At 38.2% G+C, this 12,831-nt stretch overlaps 1 protein-coding gene across 2 annotated transcripts; it reads right to left on the bottom strand.

Moving 5' to 3' along the window:
- Positions 1-951: 951 nt before the first annotated feature.
- On the bottom strand, positions 952-11,536 carry slc17a9b (solute carrier family 17 member 9b). Of its 2 annotated transcripts, XM_057363157.1 has the most exons (13): positions 11,085-11,535; positions 10,445-10,642; positions 8,997-9,136; positions 7,212-7,311; positions 7,002-7,132; positions 6,402-6,498; positions 5,877-5,973; positions 5,230-5,317; positions 4,904-4,938; positions 4,500-4,615; positions 4,351-4,406; positions 4,117-4,146; positions 952-3,130 (listed from the first exon to the last, which is right to left on the bottom strand). In XM_057363157.1, the coding sequence occupies exons 1-13, from the start codon at positions 11,213-11,215 to the stop codon at positions 2,952-2,954; spliced, it is 1,398 nt and encodes a 465-aa protein (XP_057219140.1). In that variant the 5' UTR covers positions 11,216-11,535; the 3' UTR covers positions 952-2,951. The 2 variants fall into 2 exon arrangements, with proteins under 2 accessions (XP_057219140.1, XP_057219141.1); XM_057363158.1 differs by lacking the exon at positions 4,117-4,146 and having other exon boundaries at positions 11,085-11,536.
- Between the last annotated feature and the right edge of the window lie 1,295 nt (positions 11,537-12,831).

Genomic DNA, 12,831 nt, shown 5'->3' with positions numbered 1-12,831 from the left:
TATATATTTTCATAATTTAAGTAGATCACTTCACCTAAAAATGAAAATTCTGTCTTTATTTACATACTCACATTCATGTCATTCCAAACCAGTATGACTTTTTCTTTTGCAGAACACAAAAAAAGATATTTTGAATAACATTAATAACCAAACAACATTGGACCCCATTGACTTCCATTGCATGGACACAAAACCACTGAGACAATCCTCAAATGATCTTCAGCAATCGGAATGATCATAATACAAATAACACCAGCAAGTCGTCTTCATTACACGGAACTGCACGGAGTACCCCTCAATTTCGAGTGTGACATAATGTCGGCCACTTTGCCCCAGGCCCCTGATCTCACCCCCATTCGTACCGCCACGGAAACCGACATTGCCATCTGTCTCTATGGTAACCTGGGTGAGTCCCGTGAGAGGGGTGACGGATGCCTGGCACACGCAGATATTGCCAACTCACCAGCATGGCACGCAGCGACCTGCCATATGGTGCCACCCCATACACCCAGCAACAGAGCAGAGAAAGGCCTGCATGGCCATCCATGCTCATCTAGCTCTGGAATTACAACAACAGTGTCAATGACTAGTTGAGGCAATATGTATAAAGTGCATTATTGAGTCTATAATGTGAGGCTTGAGATGCTGGGATAGGCTTGAGCCCGTCTGTGACCCTGCAGAGGATGTGGATCTGGAGATCCGAGTCATATATAGTAATCCAAACTTCGAATTGAAACTAAAGCATTGATGTCACAGAGAGGAAGTGCTAGACATGAAGTCTAGCGTGCAGTTAAAAGCACACATATGTCCACCCATGCACTTTCCATTACACACAAGCTTTTATCAGCATTAAAATGTTTGTGCCAACCACAATTAGGCGACTGTAAACCCCGGTGTACTATTACCCGGACTCTACTGCCTCTGTGTGGTGTGTCTTTGCTGGAAGCATAAAATAAAAGTAGAAAACATTTCACTTGATAAAATATATATTTATATTTCAGAAAAATATGCTTAAAAATACATGAGAAATACTGCATTTTCATTTCATTGTTTTACACTTCATTTGTCCCTAAAACAAGATTACAATACAGATTGTTTCAGTTTCGTGTAAAACCTTCACATAATGGTATGACGTGACATTAACTTTTAGACTGTCATCTATTTCCTAGTCTTTTGTTGCAGGATGTGCAATGATTGATGCCAGCGTAATATTTAAAATGCTTTGAATGCTATACTAATACAAGTTATTGTTATCTGTGATGATGGGTGTGATGACCTTACCCGCATAATAGCAACAGAGTGATAGACGATAAACAAATACATTAAAGAAAAACTGCTTAAACATCAATTTAAAAAAGCAACAATCATATAAGCATTTCCAACGTAACTAAATCAAATATAAATCAATAAATAAATATGAAATCTCATTTACCTGTATGTTATTATATTTTACATAGTTTAAAACCAGATACGTGTTTAGTCACAAAGTGCCTTTGTGAACATTTTATGTAGGCTACTGGAGAAAATTGAGTCCCTTTGTGAAAAACCGTGTAATATTAATCATTCAAGTTTGGCCTGTTTCTTTGCAAAATCCACCATGATCTTTCCTCGCAACAGACCTGCAGTAACACAGGATTCATGTTTTAATGCACACTGTGAGATGAAGCATAGTTAAGTCTGAAGAAAAACATCGCCAGGCCTTGCTTTTCCTTCAAATCTGTAATGCAAGTAACATTTTCATTTACTCAACGTATTAAGGATCTGGCTGATTGTACTGTGCCGTCTATTTTAAAATGGGTGACCTACCCCACTTAGTATAGTTTAAATTAAAATAAAATTCGATATAAAATAACTTCTCATACATTTTACATTTGAAACACATTGGGCAGAGATTAGATTCCAGTCATTCTCTGAAGACTTAAAAGCAAATATTTGATATAAATCCTACAGTCTTACAGCAAGAAGTCCTTTGCATAAATAACGTTGTCGCTGTTTCAGTTTACTACAGCTCAACAACAGCTTTAATTTATGGTTATGATATATAATATTTAGCCTACAGGTGCATCATATATAATGTATAGTTTGGAGTCAAATCAATCGCATGAAATATAACGGTCAGTAACTGTCTCTACATAATAAAGCTTAGAACCATAATACATTCATTGTACTTTCCTTGTCAACTTCTTGGTCCACACAACTGATGCTCTGAGGAAAGGTCCCTAACAATTAAATAAAAGATGGACAACAACCCATCAAAACTGGATCCCAACAGCAGAGTGCTCTTACAAACAGAACATGTTCACATTTAGTTAACATCTCCAACTTTCAGATGTTCGTCTCTCTAGACTTCTAATATCAGTAACGTTCTTTAAGGCTGGGACAGACTCTCTCTGCTGTAACAAATGGAAAGCAGAAACACAAAACCTTCACACGATCCCTGTGAAAGGAAATCACTGACCAAAGAAGGAATAACAGAGATGTATGGCACCGCTAAAAATCCATGATTGAGGTAAAAATGCCATGCATGGTCATAAAAAATCAGTACCCGTTAACAGAAAGTAGACAGAAATCGGACACCCCGCCTTTAAGCAAAAGAAATGGATACATGGCTAACTGCTTCGGTCACAGTGATGACAAAACAACTGCTACCATTACCAAGCACTTGTGCTACAAAGGGCAAAATCCACAAAGGAAAGTAGCATAACAGATATTTATATTTAACACTATTCTTCATACTGTGGCCCCAGTGAAACTTCTGAACTCTAAATATTGCCCTCTCTTAACAAACCGAGCGAAGAACAACAAAGGCATATCTTCTGAATCAATCAGTAACGTTTGAGTTGTCACTCTGTAAATTGGTCACTATTACGGCCTTTCTATTTTTCCTCTCTAGTAGATCCATAAAATGGTACTTTGTGGTGTCTGAAGCTTTTCCTCTGTCCTCTTGGCTGTCAGATGTGAATGTTGTGGTGACGGCCCTTTGCTATATCTATGTCCACTCTGCGAGCTTCCGCAAAGGTTAAAAACATTCCTAAACCCAGGAGGTTAACAACAGTGATGAGGCCAAAAACTGATGCCCAGGAACCGGTGGCCTCGATCAGATACCCCGAGAAATATACCATGATGACCCCTACAACAACAGAAAACACAGTCTGTTATCAAAAGTGTTAACAAACAGCAAATAGTTCATCCAGCTCTAATTTGGAGACACGACGATAACTCAGAATCTTAGTGGTTCTTGTGCGTCTCGTGATGAACTAGAAAACTAGTCACAAGAACAGTGATTGAAGTGACTGACATGTCGCCATATTTGAAATTAGACATTGAATTTGTTTTAATGTTGCAAAATAAGCTCAAAATAGGTGTTGTGTGTAATATTGTGAAGGATCTATTGACAGAATTGCAATATAATATACATAACTGTCTTCAGAAGTGTAAAAAGACCTTACATAATGAAGCGTTATGTTTTTATTACTTTAGAATGAGCTATTTCTATCTACATACACCGCGGGTCACTTTACCCCATATCTACAAAATTTTAAATTATAATGGGTTCTAATGGGTTCTAATGCGTTCTATTGTCTCTTGTCGTGTCGCATCGCGTGTTACATGGAATTCACCATGTTGTTTCTACAGTAGCCCTAAAAGGACAAACTGCTCTACAGGGCGCGTTTCGCAAATGTTATCTCCTTCGGCAAAGAAGCGACAACATGACGACATCTTAGTTCTGTGTCAGCCACCGTAGTGCTTCAAAAGGGAGGGGTAAGCGGTGGAGTGAGCCGTTGGTTGCAATTCGCAACCTCACCGCTAGATGCCGCTAAATTTCAAACACAGGACCTTTAACGGTTTTCTTTCACAAACATCAAATGTCTATGCTTTTACGATGGTTGGATGTGCTTTTTGAAGCTTCAACATATGAGAGGACAACAATGACATTTTAATATAAAATCATTTGTTTCTGCTCAAATAAATATAGAACTGCATGAGGTTCATTCAGTTTTTAGAGAATTTTCATTTTTGGGCAAATTACTCCATTCCAAAATCTCTCACACTTATTATTATTTTAAGACAAGCAGGTGATTTTTATATTTTTAAATAAATTTGGTAAGATCTCACCTGTAAATGCCCCACATGTATTCATTACTCCTATAAATAAAACAAAAAAATTAAATAAAAAAACTAAATGACACTAAACTGAAATGAAACAGACAATGTATACATAATATACATTCAAGCAACAGTGTGTAGCACTTACAACACAATCCATATATTATTGTATGGTGTTACAATAAATCTGTGTTCACCAAGCATGCAGTCAGTTTTAGTTAAAACGGAGAGATCAATACAAACCAAACAGAGCCCCAGCACAGGATGGAGCAAGATCTTGAACATTCACTGAAACGCCACTATAGAGTGAGAGAGATAAAAAGAGAATGACTGTAAATGAAACGCATGCCAAACACCCTTCAGGTGGATGAGCTGGACATTTTACACATTACCTGTGGCTGAATGTGGTGAGGCCCATAGTAACTGACACAAACGCCACAGCTGCAGGGAATGTAGTGGTCCCACATAGAAACAGTGTAAACACACCAGACACACCCATAGAGAAAAACTAAAAACAGGAGATAACGTTAATATACATTTTTGCAAGATGTAGTTTAGTGGACCCCCCACCCAAATGTTAAAACTAAACAGGTTTCAAAAGGGAGGAGATATCAAAGGACATGTATGCTGACCACAATGAAAAGCTTTTTATAGCAATATTGTTATTTACTTCAGAACAAATTTATGCAAATTGCTCTAAGAACGGTTAAACTACACTGTAACTGTGTAAAGGAAACCAGTCTCAGACTTTTCTTCAAGCAAAAAATACATGAACAATGTTGATATTTCAGCTTACCTGCATCAGTTTTCTCACTGATGCTGTATCAAAACCTTTAAGAGAACAACAGAAGAGAGATTGAGTGGACCAGCTGAGCAACATTTTACAGTTTTACAAGACAATTGCAGTCGTGCAAACCTGACATTTACGACACCTTAAAACTCAAACAGACGGTTAACGTAAACAGAAGAGAAGTCATGACAAAACATCGACTACAGAGCACAGCGGCAGACAATAACAAATGTCTTTCTGTTATCTTTAAGGACATGAAAATGTCGGGAAACTGCAACAGTTCTATGTGTTAATGAGAGATGGTGGTTTGTGAGGTAAATGTGTTTTCATACCCTGACTGATTAGATGGTCTGCGAGGCAGCCGCTAAACAGGGAAGAAGGGATGGCCACAAACCATGGGACTACGTTAAACACCCAACCCTGGGAAACACACACATCACATGCAGACACAGAATTAAACACACAATAAACAACACGTAAATCTTGTGACCAAAGCATTTTGACAAGCAATTTTTGTCTTTCAGAATCGTCCTGAATTGTGCAGTGGTGTGGCGCCCCCTGCTGGACTTTAGCTAAAACAACAACCTTATCATTATCACATAAAAACAAGTCTCGGTGTATCTGTGGAATAATGAACAATCATAAACTCAGGCTGACCTCAGGTGTTGTTTTTTTGTATAAATAGTTTATTTCAGAATAATGTCCGTCCTAAATACACATTATCCTGCCTATTACATGGGTACTTGCATGAATATAAAATACTGATTTCATAATGCGATTGCTATAAGACACATGGAACAATCACAGTGTAGAAACCGGCTGTCAGAAACACTGTCACAGACCTTAAAATGTACATACAGTCTAAATGTGGAATGCCATATTTGACCGGAACAGAATATTCAGAGAGCCATGTAATAAACATTGATGTTCTTTGGTTACAACACGGATCATCACCTTTGTCTGAAAGAGTGCAGTTTACCTTGGCGTCAGGAAAGGTGTCCTTGAAAAATGTTGGCAGCCATGACAGCAGTGTGAAGAAGGTGCTAGCAGTGCACAAGTGAGTAATAATCACGGCACTGAAAATACACAAACAACACACGTCACATGTAAATAATATAGATTTCCATGCATGCTGATTTATGAATGAATAAGAACAATTTTAAACTAAATATACAATAAATAATAAATAATCAAAAAGCTGACAAAAATGCGAGAACCCTAAAAGACAGTTACAATAACTAAAAAACACTCAATACATTCACATGAATCAAAACCTAAAATCTTGAATTAATCCTAAGAGTTGGGGGGAAGGATCGTGTGCACACTAACTGTACCAGAACCTTAAAAAACTCATTTGGCTGACTGGATAGAGTCCCGTGTTACTGCGTTACTGAATGCTCTATATATAGACAGACATGAAGCGGATGTGAATCAGGCCTTTATGAGAGCTCAGTAAAGACCCTTTGTTCAGCGTTCACACACAGTGTTCTGTTTTTAATCTCACCACACAGCTGGTTGTCTGAAAAGTCGCAGCCAGTTTCTCTTGGACAGTTTGGACTGTGTCCCGGCGCTGCCCAGAGACTCCAGTGTGATGATAGGACCTGACAAACACAAATACAGCCAGTCATCTTACACCTGCTTTATAAACAGAATAAACTCTCAGCACTGCCACAGTCGACAAAGGGATATTTCAAAGGCGAAACAAAATGTCCCCATGTTTTACTCTCCCTCAAGCATCCTGACTGAATATGACATTCTTCTTGAAGAATAATGCAGTCGGAGTTATAATACCACGTATCATTTTTCTTACAAGCGGTAGAATGGAAGTGAATGGGGGGCAATTTTTTCAGATTCACTTTTAAGCAATACAACAGTATTATTGTACACGTATTTAGGAAAAGTTCAAAAATGATCACAGTTTTCATGTGTATTGTCATGCTGTCAGACGTTCACATTGCTGTTTGATGACTTCATGTCACCCCTTAAGGTTGACAGACACTGGACTTGAATGGCCACGATATATCTAGAAATCCTGATTCAATGAAAATCTGGAATGGTCTCTTAATTTTTTTCCAGCTGTTTATTTCCATGTTTGGTTACCTACCTTCTCCTTTGAGGAGATACTTCCACATAAAGTAGGCCCACAACACAGAAAGAAGCCCGGAGACGTAGAACACACTCTCCCAGCCATACAGATCCAGCATGAGAGAGCCAATGCCTCCTATCACCAGAGTCCTGAACACATACAGTCATCCTGAAACATCCGTTACATTTCCACAAGTACTGTAAATACATTCAGAGATCAGTCACTGACCCCAGGTACGAGCCGCTTCCTACGGTGCTCATGAGAAAGCCCCTCTCACTCTCAACCACCTTCTGAGAACACAGGCTGGCCAGAGACGGGTAATGCACGCCTGATGAGCAACAAAAACAAGAAATGATAAACAGCCTCGTTAATTGAATCGCCATTCGAGAACAGACGATCCCAGATGGTACGATCCCTCGCTCGTAAATGACGAATAACTTCTGACTAGCACATTCAGCTGTTTATTCTGATTGGTCGCAGGCTCTGGACGTGACTATGTCATTTATTACTAAGTATTATACAAGTTGACGTTTGCTGCAAAAAGCCAGATTGTAGCACCTTCTATTCTGGGAAAAGAAAATGAAAAATCTTTTTTTTTTAAGGAAATGATCTTTGAAAATGACATCAAAATTCTTTTCTCTTTCGTGACATCTCAGCTCCTCGGTTATTTTATATGCCAAATTCTTTATTCATAAACAAAAATGGCTTAAATCCCCTTTATATTTTCACATTTTTCTTGTTGAAAGTCAATTATCTCATCCCTAAGACTTGTCTACGACAAAAAATGTATAACATTTTTGAGTCACTATGATGATTTATTTACAGATATGACAAAAATTTGGTTCTGTGCTTTTCTTTTTTTTCCTTTATATTATAGTTTAATACTCTGTGCATGTAAACATTAGATATAGTAGATGTTTTTCTGTTATTTCTGTACAGGGTTCCCACTCTAAGCCAAATTCCCTGACTTTTCCCTGACTAAAAAGTTGAATTTCCATGACCTATAATGAATGAACCCAGGCTTTGAAGTGGTCGTTTTTTTAGCCAAAGCTCTTGAAATGTACATTTTCCTGGCATTATGCCTTAGTTAAGAGCTACAGGATTTGACTTAAGTGATTGCCAGGTGACAAGCGGGAAGGGAATTAAATGGTGCTGAAGATAACCATAACAATACACAAAAATGTGTAAAACAACACAATAAAAAATACAGTATAGAAAAATTACATTTTGACAAATGGAAACTAAAATATAAAGTGACAAACAAAAATCCCTGATATTCCATGACTTAGACAAAAAATATATAAAATTCCATGACTTTCAATGTCTGGAATAGACCTTTTAAAATTCCATGATATTCCAGAAATTCCATGACCCGTGGGAACGCTGTCTGTAATTATTTACAACTGTAATGATATTAAGACTTCTTTCCCTGATATTATACTGTATGTATGTATGTATATCTAAGTTCTGCAATAAAAAATACACAAAAAACAATACATAAACTGACAATAAATCTGGCTAAATATGTCATGTCAAAAATAGTCCTCAACAGCCCTGGAAGGGTTAGAAATTTAAAAAAGCAGGTGAATGACATACAGCATTATGAACAACATTAAGCCAGAACATCACAGTGGTTGGACTTCCGCAGTAAACAGGCTTTGTTAACCACCGCAGGAGTAGATGCTACAGTACAGCAAATCACATCTTCTCATAAACAAGGCTCAATATTTTCACAAGAATGTTTTGCAATTTGGCAACAATCTGGAAGCAATCTTCTGCTCAATAAGCAAAGTTTTCTCTAATAACAGTATAGCTTTACTGCAGTGTGCATTTTAACTAAGGAAGACACTGAGAACGTTGTGTTGTTTTGCAAAGACTTCTTGCTAAGTAGCCTGAAACATTAATGTCCTTTAAAATCATAAGATTTTAGAAAATAAACAACACAGCATGGCATGAAAGTATAAAGCCGCTGGTCTTTCTGAGTGATGCTGCGGTTTCTTTGATGGTACCCACCCTGCAGTAGACCCATAAGGAAGCGAGAAATCGTCATGGAGACGATAGGCTGGGAGCAGAAATGGGCCAGGATGGGTGTGAACGCGGTCATTGCTCCCCACGCTGCTGCAGACAACAGCAACACTTTTTCTCCTCCCACCCTGAACACAAAACAAGTCAACAAAAACAAGCTTGTGAGGCTAGATGATATAACATGTATTTAGTGTGGATGATTTCAATTTTTGTTTATATATTTCTCCAGCATTAGAAATAGTGCTTTTTTCCAAACTTTGGCATGTTTTAAGAACTTTGCAGTGATGTTAGACTTGCAGCACGCTGGTGCAAGTGCAGACAAGCTGTTCACTGCAAGTATGCAAACTTAATTTGCATCACATTCTTAATCAAGTTGAGTCCTATTTCCAAGCAGTTTGTGGCTCTCTGGTGGCCACCAGACTTGAAATGTTCTGTGAAATTACTAGATTTGATCTTTTTGTGCATTTGCATATTATGTAAAATATCATGTACTGCCGCAAGTTCTTTAAAGGGGAACTCTGCCGAAAAATTACAATTACTCACCCTCTAGTCGTTTGACAAGCCTAGGACATCCGTTCATCCTAGCAATGCAAATTAAGATAGTTTTGATGAGGTTTGGGAGCTTTCTGACTCGTGAGCCTTATAGACTAGACCATCTGACCAATCAGATCAGAGTAGGCTGGCGGAAAGGAGGGAATTAGACGGATGATTTGCCGAACTAATCCTTTGTGAGTCAGTCAAGAAGTAAGGTAAGAATAACTGCCTATTATAACAAAATAATAGCATTTTTTTACACCTTGTATGTATGTAAACTTGTTGTTGGACACTACATAAACCAAAATAGTACCTTAAAAATAAAAGAATATTTACTCTTAAAGACTAGTTTTAGACTAAAATAAATATTAGAGCTGTATCACATACCATGAAATACATCAGTGCCATTGTTGTACACCAGTAATGTTTTTTGTAATGCTTGTTTGTAAAAACAACTTAAATGTCCTAATTTAACCAAGGCCTAGTTCTGGTTTAAAATAATCCCAGTCCGGGAAACCGCCCCCTATTGTTCTACAAATGTTTTGGTCTCGATGGGTGGCACCTGCAGAGTTTCAAACACAGCCACACCCTTAATGTAGTCACCCCCACCACAAAAACACATCATTTAAATATGAATGAATGCACTAGTCACTCGCCCCAATAATAATGTAGGTTGGCCTTCTTTACTGTATCAACCCTTATGCATTTTTTTTCCAAATGAATGATTCATTATTGTGGCATACTTTTAATAATAACTGAAATATTTGACTTTCATTCAACCAATGCTGACCCATATTTGTGACATACTGACTCTACTGACAAAGAATTCGAAGTATTTATTGTAACAAATGACATCCTGGTTTCAACGTTAGTTTGATGAGCCGGAGCCATTTGGTTCTGACCTGTCACTGACGTAGCCTCCAAGGACCTGAGTGAAGCAGTAGCCCCAGAAGAAGCTGCCCAGCACCATGCCGGTCTCTCTCTTGGACCAGCTGAAGCGCTCTGCCATGCTCACTGCACAGATAGGCATCGCCACACGGGCGCAGTACAGCAGGCACGTCCCCAGCAACAGAACCACGGTCCATATTCTTGCTACTGGCCTGGAAACAGACAGATGGCCACATAATCCAGCAGTTTTGTAAAAAGTCCATGTGAGAGCTGAAGGCATGAACTCAATTTCAAATTGGCAGAAATCTTCTGTATGTAGCTTGACTGGCTTCAGATGTAATGCATTAGTTCAAACTTTTCACTAAAAAGAGACTTCCAAGCTGATGATCCAAACACACAAAGTTTCACAAAGTTGAAATGGTTAAAATAGTAAGCAACTGACAGATATTTCAGAGAAAACATTTATTTCACACTTAACGTATTTAATGCCCTAATACAAAGTAGCTCACGTTCTCACATATGACATATTAAACATCACTTTAGTACAAAACACACCTAAAAAAACGAATAGACTGTCTCGTTCTGATCATACAAGATATATGATGTAGACCTGAAAAACACTGACGTGTTCAAGTTTGCTCAAGGTGGTCTTACCTTGTCCAGTTATGACTCGACTCAGCCCACTTCTTTTGTGATCCAGCCTGTGCGAAATTATCTGCGGGGCTTTCTTTAACGCTGGCCAAATCTGGACTAGAGTTCTTTCCATGTTTTTGTAGAATTGCCATTCAACGACAAATATGTTAGTTTGTAACTACCTCCTCGTATACGATCTCGGGTCAGTCCGTGCGAGCGTGACTGGCAAAACAGCAAGGAAATGAACAAAACACGTTTTTATGCAGAATCATGTCCATAAGAAGTCTACGCAGCATCCGTTGAGCTCCCGCGGCTGACATAAAACAAACGGACTGTCTGTTTCACGTCTGCTATAACGCAGCGAGAGGAAAATCAGCCCTTTCCTGATGCCCCAAGTGTTGATAATGATCCACGTGTCAGTTTCTTTTTTCAGCCACGCAGTTCCTCCAACCGCTGGAGCCTGAAACCAGGAAGTAACGTGACTCAGCCCCTTTCACAAGTGTTGCCAGGATCGCAAATTCTCAGCACAATTGGTATGTTTTGAAAATGCAGACGCGGGAAATTAAAATTTTAGAACCTATATTAAATAATGTTTTAAACAATTTATAAAGCCAATGGTGAACGTTAACTTTAAGATGTTTTCCAGCGGTTGAACGGATAGAAGGAAAACTGGCGTAGTTTTCATTACGCTCTTTGGTTGGGTTTGAGTTGTTATTGGGACGTAAAGTTCCTTGAACCTGGCAACCCTGCCTTTCCTCAACCCATGAACACTCGCTGAAGACCCTCGATTCTGATTTTTACACGTCGATAAATTTATATAAACAATTTTATGCATAAAGGTGACATGTTTAACGAACGTGACAAGTGCAATCGAAAAATCGTACCTGAATAAGTACTTACCTGAAGAATAACCTCTAGCAGGAATGTTTCAATCTAATACAAAGTGTTCACTAGATCTACGTGGTGTCAACTGTGTTTTGCACTAAACATTCTGAATGTGCTTTGTAAACAACTCTTCTACAGCATATGCTAAATGATCAGACTCAAAGTTTGGAAAGATAGCGAGATATCACATTTTTCGGTATATCAGCTATGGTTTGGTGCAGAGATTGTTTACCCAAGTCTCGCAATGCTAGCATGACATCCCTGTTGATAATCAAGTATAGAGTTTTGGGGGATAAAAAATATTATTTAATACAATGTGAAGCATCTGACATTCAGAAGCTTACAATTTGATCTCTGCAATATCTATAAATCACATAATTGAATGTCAATGTAAGCAGGAATACTTGACAATGTACAGTAGAAAACAATGTCACATGACTTTATAACATTATAATGCAATAATATTAGTACTCAAAAAGGGCTGACATTCCTTAACGGGCCCCTTAACGCACATACAAAAAATGTATACCTGTGCACTGCAAAATAAAACATGAAAGCACACAGAGCACATGTGTCACCTTGATACAATCAATCCACTGTTCCTGATGACTCCAATATTTTGCCTTTGGTACCGCACATCAGTGGACACAAACGTCTAGTAAATCAGCATGTAAGTGTGGTTCTTTATATACTTTCTAAACATTCGCAGACAAAATAGAGGGCTAATAATAATTCTCTGCAAAAACGAAATTGCTAAAATACAATAAATTCTGCTCAGCAAGTCGCAAATCACAGAAATCTCTCTGCCCAACGAAGTGTTTCATTTTGGCAAGGAGTCATCCTTAAATGTCAACAACCTCATTACCACAGCCTATTTAATGCC

The sequence above is a fragment of the Triplophysa rosa genome, linkage group LG21 (genome assembly GCF_024868665.1).
Source record: "Triplophysa rosa linkage group LG21, Trosa_1v2, whole genome shotgun sequence".
NCBI classification, from domain to species: domain Eukaryota; kingdom Metazoa; phylum Chordata; class Actinopteri; order Cypriniformes; family Nemacheilidae; genus Triplophysa; species Triplophysa rosa.
This window is presented reverse-complemented; position numbering and strand designations above follow the sequence as displayed.

Excerpts from the sequence above, each read along its gene's own strand:
- slc17a9b (XM_057363157.1), bottom strand. The coding sequence starts at position 11,215 with ATGGCAATTCTACAAAAACATGGAAAGAACTCTAGTCCAGATTTGGCC. Across the intron at positions 7,133-7,211 it reads GGAAGCGGCTCGTACCTGGG|GACTCTGGTGATAGGAGGCA; the intron begins GTCAGTGACTGA and ends GTATGTGTTCAG. Across the intron at positions 4,407-4,499 it reads CTCACCACATTCAGCCACAG|TGGCGTTTCAGTGAATGTTC; the intron begins GTAATGTGTAAA and ends CTCACTCTATAG.